General features: G+C 35.0%; 2 protein-coding genes across 3 annotated transcripts; one reads left to right on the top strand and one right to left on the bottom strand.

Annotated features, from left to right (window-relative positions):
- Nucleotides 1-2,473: 2,473 nt before the first annotated feature.
- Nucleotides 2,474-10,646, top strand: LOC115994099 (cullin-1-like). 2 transcript variants are annotated; one of them, XM_031118127.1, is made up of 19 exons: nucleotides 2,474-3,166; nucleotides 3,292-3,391; nucleotides 5,080-5,265; nucleotides 5,595-5,642; nucleotides 5,727-5,930; nucleotides 6,016-6,093; nucleotides 6,281-6,370; nucleotides 6,488-6,607; nucleotides 6,726-6,788; nucleotides 8,117-8,143; nucleotides 8,226-8,300; nucleotides 8,384-8,533; nucleotides 8,615-8,670; nucleotides 8,810-8,930; nucleotides 9,089-9,250; nucleotides 9,349-9,492; nucleotides 9,615-9,833; nucleotides 9,931-10,098; nucleotides 10,191-10,646. In XM_031118127.1, exons 1-19 carry the CDS (start codon nucleotides 3,033-3,035, stop codon nucleotides 10,290-10,292), a joined length of 2,247 nt encoding a protein of 748 aa, XP_030973987.1. In that variant the 5' UTR covers nucleotides 2,474-3,032; the 3' UTR covers nucleotides 10,293-10,646. The 2 variants fall into 2 exon arrangements, with proteins under 2 accessions (XP_030973987.1, XP_030973985.1); XM_031118125.1 differs by having other exon boundaries at nucleotides 8,108-8,143.
- A 5,035-nt stretch (nucleotides 10,647-15,681) lies between these two features.
- On the bottom strand, nucleotides 15,682-16,407 carry LOC115949771 (uncharacterized protein At4g02000-like). Its single transcript, XM_031067052.1, has one exon. It carries the CDS (start codon nucleotides 16,405-16,407, stop codon nucleotides 15,682-15,684), a length of 726 nt encoding a protein of 241 aa, XP_030922912.1.
- Between the last annotated feature and the right edge of the window lie 3,106 nt (nucleotides 16,408-19,513).

Genomic DNA, 19,513 nt, shown 5'->3' with positions numbered 1-19,513 from the left:
TGTCTCCAAGATTGAGACGTTCCTCTCTCAGACTGTGCTCAAAAGCCTCAAGATCTCTATCATAGCCTTAAAATCTTGCTAGAAATTGATGTCCGGAGCCGAAACCCTAGGGATTTCTCAGCGTTGCACCGATTCGATCTATTTTAGAGCATATTCTGCCTTGTTAGTTCTATTACGACAAAGACAAAGATTCGGGTTCTATTAGAAGGTTTATGCCAAATTTGGGTTTGCTTCATTATAGTTATGGGTTTTCCTGAGTGATTTTCAATTTTTCAAGTTATGAGGTTATACAATTTTTCTCGGTTATGATTTTAGGTTTGCTCAATTTTATCCCAAACGAATAATATGCAAGATGCTCGATTTTTGTTGATGAATTTGTTTATTTGTTTGTGTTTTGGATTTAATCTTTTTTCTTAATTTTAAATAATAATTATTAAAAAATTGAAATAGTATTTTATTATTTTATTGATTTTTTTTGGTTAATTTATAAAATTCAAAGAAAACCAAAATTACGTCGTTTTTAAAGGCAGTAATGGCACGATTCTATGACTGAATTAAATAATGTTAAAATTTAGAAGACTGAATTGAGTAAAGTTAAAAATTAGAGAATTGAAATGAATGAAAGTAAAGTAAGAGTATACAAATTGTAATTTAGCAAACAATATATATATATATATATATAGGCATAAAAATTAACATGCATGTTAAGAACGTATAAAACATGTAATTCAACGGTTGAATTTTCAAAATATGAATTCAACACCAAGTTATTGAGTAGTAACATTGCTTAGAGTTTCACCACGTATAACATTGCTTAGAGTTATCTATATATATATATATATATATATGAGTTTGTATTAATATTTGTATTAACTATTAAATGAGTTATTAGTTGCAAAAATCTAAGGTCCACTATCTAATCCTACAATCCACAATCCTACCTACTTCTCACGATTCTATGTAGGATCCTAATTTTGACAACCTAATCTGGACATCAAATTCAAAACTCACTAAAAATTACACTTAAAATAATATTCACATAAATTTTAGAAAAAATAAATTTTACATAGCTGTTACTTTTTATGATGAATTCATTACTAATAAAGTTCTATAGTAATTATGCTATAATACAGATACAATATTCTTCAAAACCATTTTACATAAAACAGTACAGTATTATCCGTGTATCGCACAGGTAACTTACTAGTTTATAAAATTCAAAGACAACGATTGTTTTCAAACGCACTAATGACGCAATTTTAATGGACACTAATTAGATGCTGAATGAAATAAAGTTAAAATTTAGAGGACCAAATTGATTAAAATTAAAAGTTACTAGCCTCATTACACACATTTCGCGCGAGCGATGAGGCTTTTTTTTAGCAAAAAAAAAAAAAAATCTTGTGTTTTTATTTTATATATATAATTTTTATTTTGAGAATCTAATTTATAAATAAATAAAACAATTTGAAAATTAATAGAAAAATGTTCCTTTTTTTTAGGCAAATATTTAGTGGGAGTTAGAGTTGCATTTTTACCGGATTGTCTTTTAGTTTTGTATCTACTTAAATATAGGGGTATAGGGACATTTTTGAACTAAAAAAAAGAAAAATTCAAACAAGAGAAGTCTCTTAAATAGTAGAATAGATAATACTGAATTAAATAAAATTAATGGCACGTTTGGTAGGGCATTTCAAGCACTCATTTTTAGTTTTTAAATAACATTATACACATTTCCATACACTTTTTTATCCACACGTATTTCAAAAAATTACAAATAATACTACTCAAACTCCTCTACCAAACAGGCCCTAAGTTAGATAACTAAATTGAATATTAAGCAAACTTAAAGTGTGCAAATTGTAATTTGGCAGCAACCAAAAAAAAAAAATTGGGATAATTATTAATTACAACAGATTAAATACTTGTGGTTTAGCCGTTAATAAGAATTTTATTTAAATGAGAAGGAACCCTCTCCTTCTCTTTCGTTGTCAAAAACACAGAGAGAGAGAGAGAGAGAGAGAGAGAGAGAGAAGAGGAGACCAGTACTGCTCCAGAGTGCTTAAAAGTAGTGAGAAGCAGAGTTACATTTGGAAAAGGCAAATGGGTGCTCTAAATAATTGCGTACTCGTACTACTACTACTACTAGTACTAGTATATAGGAGACCAGTACTGCTCCAGGGTGCTTAAAAGTAGTGAGAAGCAGAGTTACATTTGGAAAAGCCAAATGGGTGCTCTAAATAATTGCGTACTCGTACTACTACTACTACTAGTATATATATATATAGGATCAATAAGAAAGCAACATTTTCTCAAAAAAAAGAGAAAAAAAGAAAGCAACACAGTAGTCAATGTACACTTTGTTTTTCCTAGTCTTTGCTATTTACACCACTCAGACTTCAAATAACGACTTCCAGGTCAAAAGTCTAGGAGAATCAAACAAACAAAACTAAACTAGACCTTTTTTTTTTTTTTTTTGGCTAAAATGTAAAACTTTCGCATTAAGTTTCATCAGAACTTACTCCTAAAGTTTCATGAAAACTTGGACTGAACTTTGGTTGAATTCTGGTGCTTTTTAATTTTTGCTTTTCTTTTGATGGGTTTCTCATATACAGCTTTTGTGTTCTTTGGATTACAACTCTTTTAGAGAGAGAGAGAGAGAAATATATATGTTTGAAATTTCATCTGTAATCTTCATCCATTTTTGCAAAAAATTAACATTTTGATTCGTTTTATGTTATGGTTTTGTATTGAAAGGTGTTTTTCTAACAAAGATTATACCAATTTGTAATTTGAGCTCTTTCAGTTGTACATTCACTCTTCCTCTTCCTCAGCTGAGAAACAGAGCATTGGGGTTTTTGGACTGAGGATAGAGGCAATTTTGTTTAGCTTTCAATTTAAGCATCTGGGAAATTCAATTTGGGAGTTTTCTTTTCTGTTCAACAAGTTTTGTGTGAAATTTTTTTTGGTTTGCGGGATTTTTTTTTTTTTAATTTAAATTTTGGGGGTTAAGGAATTAAAGCTATAGCAGTATGATGGAGCGAGAGACCATACCTTTCAAACAAGGATGGGAGCTAATGCAGAAGGGGATCACAAAGCTGAAGAACATTCTAGAAGGGTTGCCTGAGCCGCAGTTCAGCTGCGAGGAGTACATGATGCTCTACACGTATTGATTTCTATGCCATTTTGCTTTATTTGCTTTGTGTTTATGAATTGTGTGTGTTTTGAAGATTTTGAGTTTGATGGAAATGATTGTGATATTATCTTTTTTGCTTGACGTTATATGCATAGAACCATTTATAACATGACTACACAGAAGCCTCCTCATGATTATTCCCAACTGCTCTACAATAAGTATCGGGAAACATTTGAAGAGTACATAACTTCAACGGTAAGGAATTTGACATGTATTCTTGTTCATTTTGTTTGAAGTAGCTTGAATAAGTTGGCATAGCATGAAATATGAAATGTGTGATAAAACTGCTTGCGATAGAGTATCATATAATAAAAAAATGTTTAATTGTGATATAACTTGCATATTGCATGTCAAACGACTTGATTTTTGCACAAGTCAAATGTTGTTGCATATTCATGTATGAATGATGTGTTTGGTTAAGTGGTCAAGTAACATATCAGGTAGTAATTACCAGAGTAAGTAGTTAATATAATATTATTAATTAGGGTGTTATCATGGTCTATCAAGGTGTCAAAAAGAACTTCCTTAGGGTGTTAGCATTCAACTCTCAAAAACCTAAAATCCATATGTGCCATATGAGCAAATGGTTCGACTAGACAAGTGTTTGATATGATCGTGCATGTTGTTGGTGCCCCCACATAAGAGCAAGGAAGACTCCTATGTTGTCCTACCCATTGTTGAGTAAAGACTTTAAAGTGATGAGTTAACGCAACTATGCTTGTGTGTTGGTAGCTCTCGTAGTAGTGCAAGAAAGATTCCCTTTTTTCTATTGGTAATTTCACACATGCACCCAATGATTTTTGAATCCATGACCTCACACTTCACTCTTTTCTTTTTGGGGGGAGGATATGCCGTTTGAGATAGAACTCGTTGGCTGCGAAAAGATTCCCATGTTAGTTGTATCGATGATTGAGTAAAGGCACACTAATGGCAAGCATTGGATTGTTGCGACACATGACACCTAAATTATTACGAAAAAGAATTCCATTTGAAGGGGAGGCTAGTCAGAATGTTGCTTGATGTGGCGTTATAGAAGGCTTAAATGTTAAGGATAGATTTTTTAGAATAATTACATATGATATTAACACTATTATCACAGTAAATATTATCACCTTGTCACTACCAACAGATCAAGCCATCAAAAAGAGACTTCTTAAGGTGTTAAATTCACCCTCACAGATACAAGATCCCTACATTTGGCCTCTCTATCAAGACAATTGAGCATCCTTCCCATCTCTGAAGTGGCTGTTATATTTCTTTGAGTTACCTCGTTCTCAGACTGGAGAACAATTTTGTTAATTTTCAATAGGTTTCACATTTACTTGTCGATCATTTGATGGCCTCTGCTGCATGTTGATTAGATTTTGAGTTCATGCTTTGTTGCCCTTTTACTTTCATGCAAAAATGAGATTAAGGAAACAGCAAAAGGTAATAATATTACAGGCGTAGTTGTCAGAATAAATTTTAAAAAAGGAGGAAAATACACATCCCCTGTAATTTAATATTGTTACTGCTTGTTATACCATTCTCAGAAGCTTTTTGCCTTTCAAGTTCTCAATGGTTTGTAATTATCTTAAAAGATGAAGAAAGCATTCTTATTCTTTTCTTTGGAAAAGAAGTATTAACGGCTATTGTTTGTTTGGTTCTGAGATTAGTATTATCATATCACTGTCATGGATCTTAGCTCTAATTTATGTGTGTGTATTTATAATTCTCTTGCCAATGAGCTATAGCTCAATTGGCACTTCCTTCTCCCCTAATAATGGGATGGAGGGTGAGTTCGTGGGTTCAAAACCCACTAGGTGCATGTGTAACCTACCACTAAAAAAATGTATTTTTAGTTCTCTGGCAATCATTTTCTAACGGTTTCTTCTTCTGTACAGGTATTGCCATCTTTACGAGAGAAGCATGATGAATTTATGTTGAGAGAGCTTGTAAAAAGGTGGGCAAACCACAAAGTAATGGTGAGATGGCTTTCTCGTTTCTTCCATTATCTTGATCGATATTTTATTGCTCGGAGGTCACTTCCGCCCCTTAATGAAGTTGGACTTACTTGCTTCCATGATCTGGTATGTCATGACCGAACCCCTATGTGATGCAGCATCTTGATTCATGTTGTGTAGGCCATTCTTATTTTTATTGCCTCTTAATAATGGATTAGTTCACATTCTAAACCAAGACTATACAGTCTTCCATCCAATTTGATGCTCATTTCCTTCATAAGAAATATAAATCATGATACAGAGTTACCAGATTTGCTAGATAGCTGTGCTTTCCATGCGTCCTAGTTTTTTTGTTTTGGTTCTTAGCACGCTGCCTGTGTGCTTTGGACTTTTCATTGTTTTTGAAATGAAGTATTATTTACCTATCAAAAAAAAAAATTTTATTCTGATTTCAGGTCTACCAGGAGTTCAATGGAAAAGTTAGGGATATTGTAATTTCTCTGGTATGTTTGTACTTTTGCCTGTTTTCTATACTGCACTTGCATAGCTCTGAAATAAGTCTACTGAAAACAATTCTTTTCAATCAGATCAATAAAGAACGTGAAGGAGAGCAGATTGATCGAGCTTTAGTGAGGAATGTTTTAGATATATTTGTCGAGATTGGAATGGGGCAAATGGATCGGTATGAAAATGATTTTGAAGCAGCGATGCTTAAAGATACTGTTGCTTACTATTCTCAGAAAGCTTCCAGCTGGATTCTAGAAGATTCTTGTCCAGATTATATCCTGAAAGTAAACTTTATATGCCCTTGTTATTTGGTAAAAAGTAATTTCTTATAGATATAGAATGATTCCTAATGTGTGTTTGGAATTCCAGGCTGAGAAGTGCTTAAGACTAGAGAAAGATGGGGTTTCTCTTTATTTGCACTCTAGTAGTGAAGCAAAGCTACTGGAGGTTAGTACTTTTTATATATAAAAAAAGTAATCTTGCTTTTCTGGTGTAGTAGTCCTGTGAATGATGTTTTATTAGGTTGATGAAAGATTAAAATTTTTAGTGATGCTCATTGATTCTTGCAATGCCTTTCAATGATTTAAATCTGGCTGTTACTTTGTTATTATGACTTCTTTTTTCTTCCTTGTAGAAAGTTCAACATGAGTTTTTGTCTGTATATGCGACCCAACTGCTTGAAAAAGATGACTCTCAATGCCATGCATTGGTTAGAGATGATAGGGTACTTGGTGATTATATTATTTTGAAATAGTTTTGCTGAGATTATTTGAAAATTGGGCAATTATTACAGCTTTCTTATCACTCTATTTATTTATTTTTGTGTTTAATGATGTCTAAGGTGGAAGATTTGTCAAGAATTTCTGGGCTTCTTCTTTATTTATCAAAAAATAAAGAAAGGTTCAGGCTTCTTTTTAAAATACCTCAAGGAATAGAACCTGTTTCCAGTATATTTAAGCAGGTTAGTAGCCTCTAGCTTATGCTTTAACCATTTATCTTCAATTAAAAAGGGATCTTATGCATGGCACATCTTCCTTATCTCTCATTAAAGCTGTTTTTTCCACTGTTCTGTAATGCAGCATGTCACTGCTGAAGTAACAGCCTTGGTCAAACAAGCAGAAGATGCAGCAAGCAACAAGAAGGTCTGTGCCTTGATTTCTTTTTCCTGCATATTTATTGTTTCAATGCTTTTCCAAGAAGGTCTTTTTGGTCACTTAATACCACAGTAGGAATTGAAAAGATAAATACTTTTTTTTCATACCCTTGAAGTGGCATCCGTACTTCTTCACATAAGTGTTTTATTGTTCTTATATTCATGGAGCCATTCTAAAATCTTGGTGACAACATGCAACACTTTGAATTATTTCAGACATGTTACATTTCCCTGTACAAAAATGTAAGATTAGATACATTTGGTTTACTAGACATTTGTGTTGTGTGTGTGGATATGTGTCATTTATGTGGCACTTGATTGTTTGGCCCTTTTATTGCCCTATTGCTTGGTAAACTATTAGAATGTCTGAAGTATCCAATGGGATCTCTGGCAGAAATTTTAGTAGCCTGAGGCCATAAGCAACATTCTAATTTGTTCCTTGTTTTGAAGATTGGTTTTGAGGGTGAGTTCTAGTTAGCCAATTTGAATATGTTTCAGAGATGTGATAGAAATATATGGTAATATAAAAAAAAAAGTTATAACAGTATAAAAGTAGGTGTGGAAAGATCACATGTTACAACAAAGTGGAATACTGGAATCAAAAGAGTGAGGCATGGAGACACAGAAAATGTTATATAAAAAAATAATTACATGCAAACAGATTAATTTTAATTTATACAGTCATTATAAGTTCATTATGAATACAGCCGTTATAAGAAGTCCATAAAGTGTATGGTCACCATAGCCTACATGGGTGAATTGGCTTAGGTGTATGATCTTTCAAAATTAAAATTATTTCTAGGTTCTGAATTACTCATTTTTAATGACCCGATGCTAATCATTTAAGAAAATTTAATGAATAAATAACAACCCGATTGGATTGATAAATGCAAAGATGCTTTGACCAATTATTACTGAATTTTTCAACCTACATTTTTCTTTTTTTTGAGAATAAGTGAGAAAATCCTTCAATTTTTTTTAATCCAACAGAAAATCACACTTTGTAAGTTCACTTGCAATCTAAAAGGTGAGTTCCAATAGGCTTACAATTTGAGCCACATCTTAAATATCTTCACATTTCATATCATCTTATGATTAGTGATAAATAATATTAGCATTAGTGACTTAGTATAGTCTGATGCAAGGAAAATGATCAGAACGTTAAGATCAGTGACTTATTCCAGACCATTGCGTACTATTATCTTTTTCTTTTTCTTTTTTAATTGATCTTTTTATATGTGCCAGTATTTGAACAGTTCATTTTTCTTGTAATGCTCACTATTGTTTTTTCTTATCTTATTTTCACATGCGGAGAAGAAGGATGTGGTTGATTTGTGGGAACAGGTAATTGTATGAAGATTGCACTTGTAGAATTTGTCTGTAATGTTTAATTATTGGTAACTGTTGCAGATTGTGTGCTCTTCAGGTTTTTGTCAGAAAAGTGATTGAGCTGCATGACAAATACCTAGCATATGTGAATGATTATCACACTTTTCATAAGGTTTGTGTTAGAAAATGCCCTCAGGGTTTTCATGATCACACACCTATGTTCTTCTACATCTAAATATTCAGTGTTCATTTTAGGCGTTTGAGGAGGCTTTTGAGGTCTTCTGCAACAAGGGTGTTGCTGGAAGCTCAAGTGCAGAACTACTTGCCACTTTTTGTGATAACATTCTTAAGAAAGGTGGAACTGAGAAACTGAGTGATGAAGCCATTGAAGAAACACTTGAAAAGGTCTCCTTCACTCCTGATGAGTTATTCTATTTAGCTTCTAACAGATATCTTAGAACTTAATAATTTCTAATCAACCTGCAGGTAGTTAAGTTGCTTGCTTATATCAGCGATAAAGACCTGTTCGCTGAATTCTATAGGTAAATAGTCTTATTTTCATATATCTGTTGTCTTCAGTCAGATCTTTTGAAAATTCAAACCGCATTGATTATTGCTTTATGTTTACTTTAAAAACAAGAAGTTGTAGATGATTCATTTATGTTGCATAATTTCTTGAAGGAAGAAGCTTGCTCGACGGCTTCTTTTTGACATGAGTGCTAATGATGACCATGAGAGGAGTATTTTGATGAAGCTTAAGCATCAATGTGGTGGTCAGTTCACCTCAAAGATGGAGGGAATGGTCAGTTAACTTATAATCTTTAAAGGACTAAAATTTTAACAGTTAATGAAGTACATTTCTTATAATGATGGATCCCAATATTTCATCACAATTTAATATCCAAAATAATACTCTAGTGGAGACTTTTTCCATTTAATTTTTTCTTTTTTTTCTTCTAGATTACGGACTTAACATTGGCTAGGGAAAACCAGACCAGCTTTGAGGAGTATCTTGGTAATAATTCACATGCAAATTCAAGGATTGACTTGACTGTTACTGTTCTGACTACTGGCTTTTGGCCAAGTTACAAGTCTTTTGACCTCAACCTTCCACCAGAGTTGGTAATTTGGAATTCTTTTGTTGATATGATATAAATTTGCAATGTTAATTATTTTGTGGAAGTCGCTAACATCCTTCTCTTCTATTGCTATTGCTTTAGGTCAAGTGTGTGAAAGTTTTCCAGGAATTCTATCAAACAAAAACAAAGCACAGAAAACTTACGTGGATATACTCTTTGGGTACTTGTAATATCAGTGGGAAATTTGAACCCAAAACTATGGAACTGATTGTGACCACTTATCAGGTGATATGTTCACAAAGTTTTATTTCTATTCTGTGAATGCTTTTATGTGGTTATGAGTGCCACTTCCGAATGGATTTATTTCTTGCTAATATAGAGGGTTAATTCTTCTTCTTGTGGGACAGGCTTCGGCCCTGTTGCTTTTCAATTCCTCAGATAGATTGAGTTACTCAGACATCATGACAGAATTAAACTTGACCGATGATTACGTTGTTAGAATTCTCCACTCCTTGTCATGTGCGAAGTACAATATTCTGACCAAGGTGCCAAACACGAAAACAATATCTCCTACTGATTACTTCGAGTTCAACTCAAAGTTTACTGACAAAATGAGGAGGATCAAGGTACTGAGCCATCTTCTGAATGTCTTGTCCCAGTTTACTTTTCAATTTACTGATTTTTGCTTGGGATGTTTAATCTATTGCTTGGTTTGATGTGCAGATTCCTCTCCCTCCTGTGGATGAGAAGAAGAAAGTAATTGAAGATGTTATTTTGGACAGACGGTATAACATTGACGCCTCGATGGTGCGCATCATGAAGAGCCGTAAAGTTTTAGACCACCAGCAGCTGGTCATGGAGTGTGTTAAGCAGTTGGGTCGCATGTTCAAGGTTTTTATGTCACTATCTTCATTTATGATTTATGACCTGTTTCTTTCAATCAGCTGTAACTCACTGTTGTTGCTTGAAATGTGATTTTGCAGCCCGATTTAAAGGCAATAAAGAAGCGAATTGAAGATCTGATCACACGAGATTATTTGGAAAGAGACAAGGATAAGCCTAATTTGTTGAGGTACTTGGCATGAGGTGGCCTAGTTGAATGTCACCAAATGAATTTGTGACTATTACTGCTGCAAATAACAAAGAAAATAGGCTAAGTTCGTGGTGGAAAGAAAATGGGCAAAGGCATGTACATAAATGCCACCATGTGAGTGCCTCTCTTGGTGATTGCTTAGTAGCAGTACGCGGAGAACGCTTGTAAATTTTTCCTTGGAAGAGAAGTATTGGACAATTACTGTAGATTGAGCACCCATGTTGGAGAAATTGTAATCGATTCCATAAAGTGGTACAGTGCACTAGTTGGATCGGCGCTGTATCTTTGTGTTGTAATTTATTATAACTAGTTATATACCCATGCGTTGCATGTGATAATTTTTTTAGGATGGTCTCATTAAATATGTTAGTAATACTATAATTTTTTTTTTTTTTTTTTTGGATGGCAAGACTGAAAACTTTATTAATTCACTGGAATAGCATTTACATCATGGATAAGAGCATGTTCTAAAAAACAAGGAAACTCTTCAATCCAAGTACAATAATCATCAATGCCTTTGGCATATTTTGCTAAAAGATGAGCTGGTCTATTTCCTTCACACCGAATATGGGAGAATTCAACATAACGAAACTCTGAGCAAGCAGTTTGCACACCAAGAATCACTGCATCAACTGAAGGAGGAGGCGTTGACAAGCCTTGAAGTGCACGGTACACGTTCAAAGAGTCACCTTCCAGGATAATCTCACGCACGCCAATATCTTTTGCAAATTGTACCCCCATCTCCGCAGCCTTTGCTTCAACTTCTGCAGCGCCCAACGGAGCATGGAATTTTCTACTCAAAGCTGCTACTACAACTCCTTTTTCATCCCTGATGATAGCTCCAAAACCCACTGCCTTCAGGTCTGAGAATATTGCCCCATCCACGTTCACCTTATACACCAAACCTTGTGGAGGGGCCCACGTTGACTGTTGAGGTCTTGGCGTGCATGTGCTTGTGTCAGTACCCAGAATCGCATAGTATTCTTCTAGGAATTGTACTGCCTTCTGAAACAGAGTCAGCTCGAATTTGCGTTGCCCACCCACTCTAACCTCATTCTGATTCCCCCATAATGCCCAAGCACACGTCGCAACTTTGGCAGCCATTTCCGGTGTACTATCCTCCTCCATAAGCAAGCCCCACATAATATCCTTGAAACTACAGTCGCAACCCGGTTCAAAAGGCAGAGCTAGCTTAGAACTCTCCCACAACTCACGTGCAAACTTGCATGTCCAGAAACAGTGATTCGAATTTTTCGACGCCAACTTGCAGCCATCACATACATCTTCCATTAACACCCTTCGCCGAACTAAGTTTGCTTTTGTAGGCAATATGTCCCGGCATGCTCTCCAGGTGAAATGTTTGATTTTCGGAGGTGTAGCAAGCTCCCATATCTTTCTCCAGAACTTCCTATTTTGCCTATCATCAGAGCACGACCCACTCCCCACCCCTTTCGTCATTTCCACTGCCACCCAATATGCACTTCGTACCGTAAAGACACCATTAGAACTACATGCCCAAACCTGCTTGTCTGCTGGGAGATGCGCGCTCAGAGGAATACTTTTTATAACCTCTGCTTCATGAGGTAGAAACAGAGCATCAACCACCTCTGTTTTTCGGCTTGCCTTCTCCTTATCTATCAACTCACTCACCATTGTTTGACCATGCAAAAACATTCTAGGAGAGGTGACTTTGTAAGTGGAGGGCGTTGGCAGCCATTTGTCTCCCCAGACCCATACATGCTCCCCATTTCCAATCCTCCATCGCAGACCCTGTTTCACAATTGTCTGTGCTGCCATGATATTGCGCCATGTATAAGATGGATTATTACCTAGAGAGGCCTGAGAAAACTCACAGTGTGGAAAATACTTGGCCTTGAGCACTCTGTATACAAGGGTGTCATGTCTATTTTGAAGCTGCCAACCCTGTTTTGCTAAAAGAGCTAGATTAAATTCTTTTAACTTCTTAAATCCCAGACCCCCTTCTGCCTTAGGAGAACACAGTTTATCCCAGCTCAGCCACGACATCTTCTTCTCATCCTGCTTTTGGCCCCACCAGAAATTCTGAATCAAGCCAGTAAGCTCCGCACAAAGAGAGTCAGGTATTTTAAAGCAACTCATAGTATAAGTTGGTATAGCTTGAGCCACAACTTTGATTAAAACCTCCTTTCCAGCCTTAGACAGCAGTTTTTCTTTCCAACCGGCTAACTTTTTCTTCAGCTTCTCTTTGATGTCATTGAATGTGTTCCTCTTGTGTCTACCTACTAGAGACGACAATCCCAGGTATTTTTCATGCAGCTTAATTACTTGAGCACCAAACTTTATTTTAATCTCATCTTGATCTGACTTGGCGTATTGCTACTAAAAAATAGCGATGTTTTCGCACGGTTCAATTGCTGACCAGATGCACTCTCATAGACCTGTAAAACTCTTTGAAGAGCATTGCACTCCTCTAGAGAAGCTCTACAAAAAATCAAGCTATCATCAGCGAAAAAAAAGATGAGACAATTTAGGGCCATTTCGACAAACCGCTACCCCTCTCAAATGACCACAGTCCACTGTCTTCTTTATAATTGCTGATAATCCCTCTGCACATAAAAGAAAGAGATATGGAGATAGAGGATCTCCTTGTCGGATTCCTCTGCTAGGAGTGACACTCCCACGTGGTTTACCATTAATCTTGAAAGAGTAGGTGACTGACGTAACACATCTCATGATTAAAGCTCTCCATTTGTCATCAAAACCCAGCTTCTGCATTACCTTCTCCAGCCAGCACCACTCAACCCTATCGTAGGCTTTACTCATGTCCAGTTTTAGAGCCATCTCACCAATTTTGCCAGTTTTCTTCTGACTAATATGGCGCATCGTTTCAAAAGCTACAAGAATATTATCAGTGATCAACCTGCCATGCACAAATGCACTTTGGATGTCACTGATAATTGAAGGAAGAATCTTCTTCATCCTGTTGGCAACAGCTTTGGAAGCAATTTTATACACCACATTGCATAAACTAATTGGCCTAAAATCAGTAATTCTTTTTGGCTCTTTACATTTAGGAATAAGCACCACATGAGTTTCATTAAAGTTTGGAGGAACAATACCTGAGTTTAGAAAATCCAAAACTGTCTTTGTGACCTCTTCTCCCACCTTAGGCCAAAAGTGTTGGAAGAACAAAGGAGGCATGCCATCAAGACCAGGCGCTTTCAAGGGGTACATCTGTTTTAGGGCCCACGACACTTCACAAACACTAAAATCTTTAGTGAGGTTTTGATTCATCGTCGGGCTCACCTTGTGTTGAACAACTTCTAAAATTTTAGAAAAATTCATAGGGTTGTTAGATTGAAAAAGGCTTCTGTAATAATCCACCACAATGCTCTCCACCTACGGCTCATCTTCTTGCCACTGCCCATTTTCATCCAATAGGCCCTCAATAAAATTCTTCCTAAAGCGAGATGACGCTTTCTCATGGAAAAATCTTGTGTTCCTATCACCATTTTGTAACCAGTTGATGCGAGATCTTTGCAACCACATGGCGTCCTCCTTTTCTAACCAACAATTTAGTTCAACCCAAGTTGCTTTCATAGACCGTATATTCTCCGGAGACATAGGTTGTCTTTCTAGCCATTCTAAATGCTTTTGCAAATCAACAATAGTTTTTTCCACGTGGCCAAACTCCACCTTATTCCAATCCTCCAATCTAGCCCTACAATGGTCCAAACATGACATCAATGAAAAATCCGAGGCAAAAGCTTTACCTTCATCCCAAGCTTCATGGACAATCTCTTCACATCTAGGTTCCTTTAGCCACATTGACTCTAACCTAAACACCCGGCCCATTTTTCACATTCGCCTCCTCCTTACCATGTGCAATGATAATGGAGAGTGATCCGAGGCCGCAGAGGTAAGGTGAAAGAGTTTAGCCTCCGGAAAGAGATCCGTCCACCCATTCGTAGCAAGTGCTCTATCCAGTCGTTCTCTGATTTGAACTCCAGCAACAATTTGATACAGCCATGTGAACTTTGGACCAGTATAGCCCAAACCTTTAAGACTGCACCAGTTTATTGTGTCCACAAAGTTACCCATTTGTTGCCGTGGCCTGTCACTACTACCTTCTTTCTCAAAAACACTTGTAATCTCATTAAAGTCGCCAATAACTAACCATGGAAAATCTGATGTTTTACTAAGGTGCCTAAGTTTTCTCCATGATTCAGGTCTCTTATTTGTGTCCGGATCACTGTAAAACCTAGTCAGGTGCCACCAGCCTACCTCTCCTCCACCATGAACCAATGCATCTATATGAGATTGAGAATAAGTTTGAACATCCAGTTTTATACCTTCCTTCCAAAATAAAGCCAACCCACCACTTTTCCCTTCACTCGGCACAATGAGACCATTCTTGAACTTGCATCTATCACGAACCATAATCATCCATTCCATGTCTGCTTTTGTCTCCATAAGGAAGACAAAGTTGGGATCTTCTTTGGAAACCATCCTCTCCAAAGCCTTGACTGTCCGAAAGTTCCCAAGCCCTCAGCAGTTCCAGCTTATGAGACTCATTGGACCCGGTGGGGTTGCTCCACAACCTCCGCCGATCCTGAGTGGTTAATCGCAACATTGCTTTGTACAACAAAACTCTCTGCCTTCTTCAACTTCTTTGCATGCGGCACGACCTCAACATCCGTCAACTTATTGTCTTTGCGTTTTGGGCCTATCTCTTCAACCATGCAATCCATCTCACTCGTGGAGTTGGGCCTTAGCATAATTCTGGACCAAGTACCTTTTTTTTGCCCACTACGTTTATCAGGAATAGAATCTAGAGTATTCAGGTTTATTACGTCACCCTTAGATGGACTTTTATTCCTTGCATGTGTCTTATCTTTATTTCTGCCTCCACCACTCTTTTTACCTTTTTTCTCTCCGTCTCCAACTGTCCAACCAACTTGGAACCTGCCCACCGAAATTATCTCCTTTTGAATACCCCCACTTTCATGCAATCTGTCTTCTAGAATCAACTTATTTTTCGCCTGTAACACCGGTACCTCCAAAAGCGTCATCTCCTCCCCTTTTTCCTCACGATGATTAGATATATTCGAATCAGCATTTAAAGTCCCTGGAAAAGCGTTAATTGACTCATCCAAATCCCGCAAAACCTCCTCAAAATCCGGACTAACCGGATTCAGTTTTGTGCCTTCTCTGCTTGCCATCGACCCCTTTTCTGATGTAACCTCGGACACAACCACTGTCATCTGATTCGTAACTTGACCATTACTCACCGGAGATACATCCTTTCCTAGTATCGACCTCTCCGTAACTCTGTGAGACATAATTTTTGTTCTCTGGCTATGCTCCTCGAAACCTTGCACTTCAATTGAAGTTTTCTTCATCTAATTCAGTTGAGTAGCCCGAATCCATGGTCCAAACTGTTGATCCTCCACTGATAAAGTCCCATTACTCTGAAGCCAGAGGATACATTCTTTATCATCATGGCATAAACTTCCACACCAGTAACAGAGGTTTGGTAATCGCTCATATTTGAACGATACCCAGCCATCTGAATCCTGGTCCCATGTGACTCTACGTCCCCTGCACAGCGGCTTCGTGATATCAATAACAACCCTTATACGCATGTAATTACTACCTTTCAACTCTGATGAATCCTTCGTAGGTATTACATCTCCAATGGACTCCCCTATGCTGATAGCAACCTCCATTGACATAAAGGAGAATGGGAGTTCATGTATCTGCACCCAGAAGGACGTTGAACTGAACTTCAAATCTTGAATCGGTACTGAGCTATCATACCGCTCCATGACTACTAGATGCCTATCAAAAGCCCAAGGTTCACCCATCAACACCTTCACAGCATCAACCTCCAGTTCAAAATAAAAAAGAATCACGTTTCCACCCGCATCATTGATCTCAAAATTATCTCTTGTTCTCCATATTGGTCGGAAGGTGCGAGCTACAACCTCAATATTAATATTCCGACGCGTTAGGAATTTTGCTGCCACTACATGACTACCTGCTTTCTTCTTCTTCGATAAATCAACTCTTCTCCCCTCTACGTTAGTGAGAGACAGCTTTTTCCACTTCTGAGCAAGCTCGTCCATACCAAACCACTTCGCAAACCCACTGAGAAAACTTTACTGAAGCCGTACTAGTAACCACAGCTACTATAGGGGACAAACTACCTCCCTCGGGAAGGGACAAAACTATGCTATAGTGAGGAAAGAGAGGGAACCACTCTACCTACCGAGAACCTTCAGAGATAATTCATTAATACTATAATTTTAGTTATTAACCATTGGTTTTTCATTAGTTTTTAAATATACCTTCTTCTTTTTTACCTTCATACACATATATATAGTGAATCTTTATACATATTTTTAAGAAAACTCTATATATTCCACTTTTTTAAATACGTAAAATTATAGACCACTACTCCATAATGATAGTGGCTAATTATTATTATTTTTTTTTTTTAGTGATCTCATTTGTAACACTTCTTACCATTATCATATATTTACTAACTAATGATTTGCATAACAAAGATGATAAATGAGAGGTAGCATTGTTCATTAGATTTTCGAAAGTAATAGTGTATGAAAATTTTATATATATGTATATATAAGGTTAAATGAAATGTCAAAAAATGGATTTTTAAATTTTCTAACTTTATTTCTTAGGTAATTTCTACTACTATCAAAGAACATCTCTTTTTTAGTTATGATTAATATGGTTTCCATAATTAGAGTTTGATTAGTTTTAAATTTAAATTTAGTACTCTGATTGTATTTAATTTTTGATTGTTGATTTAATTTTTTAAGTTTATTTAATGGTTTATGTTACTACACTATAAAGTTTTTAATATTTTTCACACGGTAATCTCTATTTTATTTTTTACTTCTCCAGTTCTCCTTACAACCTCTTTGTTTTCCAATCAACGATTACTAATTGACCTTCTTTTTTTTTTCTTTATCTACTCTTTATTACTTTGTATTGGTTTTTTTCTATACCCTCTCTCTCTCTCTCTCTCTCTCTCTCTCTCTCTCTCTCTCTCTCCATTGGTAACCTATCGTTTTCCAAAATTTGATGATGATTCTATGACATTAAATATGCATTATTAGTTTTTTTTTTTTTTTTTTAATTTAGTGTTTCTAACTTGATTTGTTTTGTATTTCATTCTTCTTTTGATGCATTGGGTGTGAGAATGGGTGTTTTCTTGGCATTACTCCACTTAATGTGGATAATTTTATTTATTTAATTTAGCCAAAATATTATATTTTAAATTTTTTATAATAAAAAAGGAATGGAAATATAAATAATTTAATGATATATATGAGGGATGTGGCAGAATTTAAATGTTAAATAAAATGATATGGAAAAAAAATACAATAAACACTAACTTATCCAAATAATTCTATGTAATATAATAATAGTACATTCTTATATACTATTTTTAATTATTTATAATGCATGATAATATTTAACAATCAAAGTCATAAAAATAAAAACTTAAAACACAAAACTAAATCCCATCAACCAAAATAGAGTTCTAAAGAATACAAAACTTTATCAAGCAAAAATAGAGATGCAAGAAAAATAAAAAAATAAAAATCCACGGGAGAAAGAGTAGGAAATAACCACTTTTTTGTGAGAGAAAATGATGCAAAGAATGGAAGAGTGAATGACAAATTTATACTAAGAGGATGATAATAAAAAGAAACAAAATAAAGGAAGATAAAAGGAAAGAGGAAGAATGATATCAAGGTAAAAATTTTGGGGAGATGAAAAGGTAAAGAGAAGGAGAAAGGTTGGAGAAAGTGTAAATGTTAAAAAAAATTAGTACAATTTGATGAGCACAATTTTCTTTTATTTGAATTTAAGTAAAATATTACATTTTTTATTTTTTTAAAACAAAAGGAGAGAAAATATAAATAATTTAATGATAAGGAGGATGTGGTTGAATTTCAATATTGAGTAAAATAGAAGAGAAGAAAAAAATAAGAAAAATTAAAAGATATAACAATAAACACTAAATTATCCAAATTATGCTATGTAATGGAATACTATTTTATTTTTATCTACTATCTTTAATTTTTTATAATGTAATCAGATAAAAATTAACAATCAAAGAGCAAAATAATAGTAATAATAACTTAAAACACAAAACAAAATCGTATCAACCTAAATTAAAGTTCTTAAAAACACAAAAATTTATCAACCTAAAGCGGAGATGCAATAAAAAATAAAAATCCACCAAAACAGAGAGAGAGAGAGAGAGAGAGAGAGAGAGAGAGAGAGAGAGAGAGAGAGAGAGAGAGAGAGAGAGAACATTTTTGCGGTAGAAAACTAAGCAAAGAATGGAAATGAGTGGCAAATTTATAGTAAGAGGGAAGGGATAAGAAGAGACAAATAAAGGAAGATGAATGGAACGATGAATAGCAATATTATAGTAGAAGGTAGTGAGGAGATGAAAAGATAAGAGAAGAAGAAAGGTTGAAGAAAGTGTAAATATTTAAAAAATAAGTGAATGTAAAAAAAATTATAGGAAAATTGGAAAAAAAAAGAAAAAAAAAAAAATATATATATATATATATATATAGATGTTAAAACCGAAAAAAAAAATATATATATATATATATATATAGATGTTAAAACCGACAAAAATGAATATGTAAAATCAATAATTTATTTATATATATTTTTTTGTAAAAAAATAGGAATAAATAATAATTATGTAGAAAATGACGTGGCGATGAGGTTGCTCAATAGGAGCTCAGCTGCAATAAATGTCACGCTTCAACTTTTAGTAATATATAGATATAGACTAGTTGCAAACCTACGAGATGCATGAGAATAAATAATTATTTTGTATTATAATATAATGTATACTTTTTTCTCTAAAATTTGTTGAAGATAATTTGTTCTCTCTAAAAATTAAACTATTTCTGTTTAGTCTCATTCAATCCAATGTGGTCCAATTAGGTCTACGTCGGTCCAATTTGGTCCACTCTGTTATTTTCGGTCCCTTCAGTCCATTTTAGACTAATTGGGCCTTAAATTGATTTTTTTTTTTTTTTTGTAGGTTGCATTTTCAAGTTTAGCTCAAAAATTATTATTATTTTCTTAATTTTTGGGTTGAAAAGTATAAAATTTTATTATATTTGGGCTAAACTCTTTAGTTTTGAGTTAAAAAATATAAAGAAATTGGAC

Source organism: Quercus lobata, chromosome 6 (assembly GCF_001633185.2).
Source record: "Quercus lobata isolate SW786 chromosome 6, ValleyOak3.0 Primary Assembly, whole genome shotgun sequence".
In the NCBI taxonomy this organism is placed as follows: Eukaryota; Viridiplantae; Streptophyta; class Magnoliopsida; order Fagales; family Fagaceae; genus Quercus; species Quercus lobata.
This window is presented reverse-complemented; position numbering and strand designations above follow the sequence as displayed.

What these genes read in the sequence shown, in the direction of transcription:
- LOC115994099 (XM_031118125.1), top strand. Translation starts at nt 3,033, where the DNA reads ATGATGGAGCGAGAGACCATACCTTTCAAACAAGGATGGGAGCTAATG. An exon ending in TTACTTGCTTCCATGATCTG is followed by an intron (nt 5,266 to 5,594) that starts GTATGTCATGAC and finishes TTCTGATTTCAG; the next exon opens with GTCTACCAGGAGTTCAATGG. An exon ending in ATTATCACACTTTTCATAAG is followed by an intron (nt 8,301 to 8,383) that starts GTTTGTGTTAGA and finishes TGTTCATTTTAG; the next exon opens with GCGTTTGAGGAGGCTTTTGA.
- LOC115949771 (XM_031067052.1), bottom strand. Translation starts at nt 16,407, where the DNA reads ATGGACGAGCTTGCTCAGAAGTGGAAAAAGCTGTCTCTCACTAACGTA.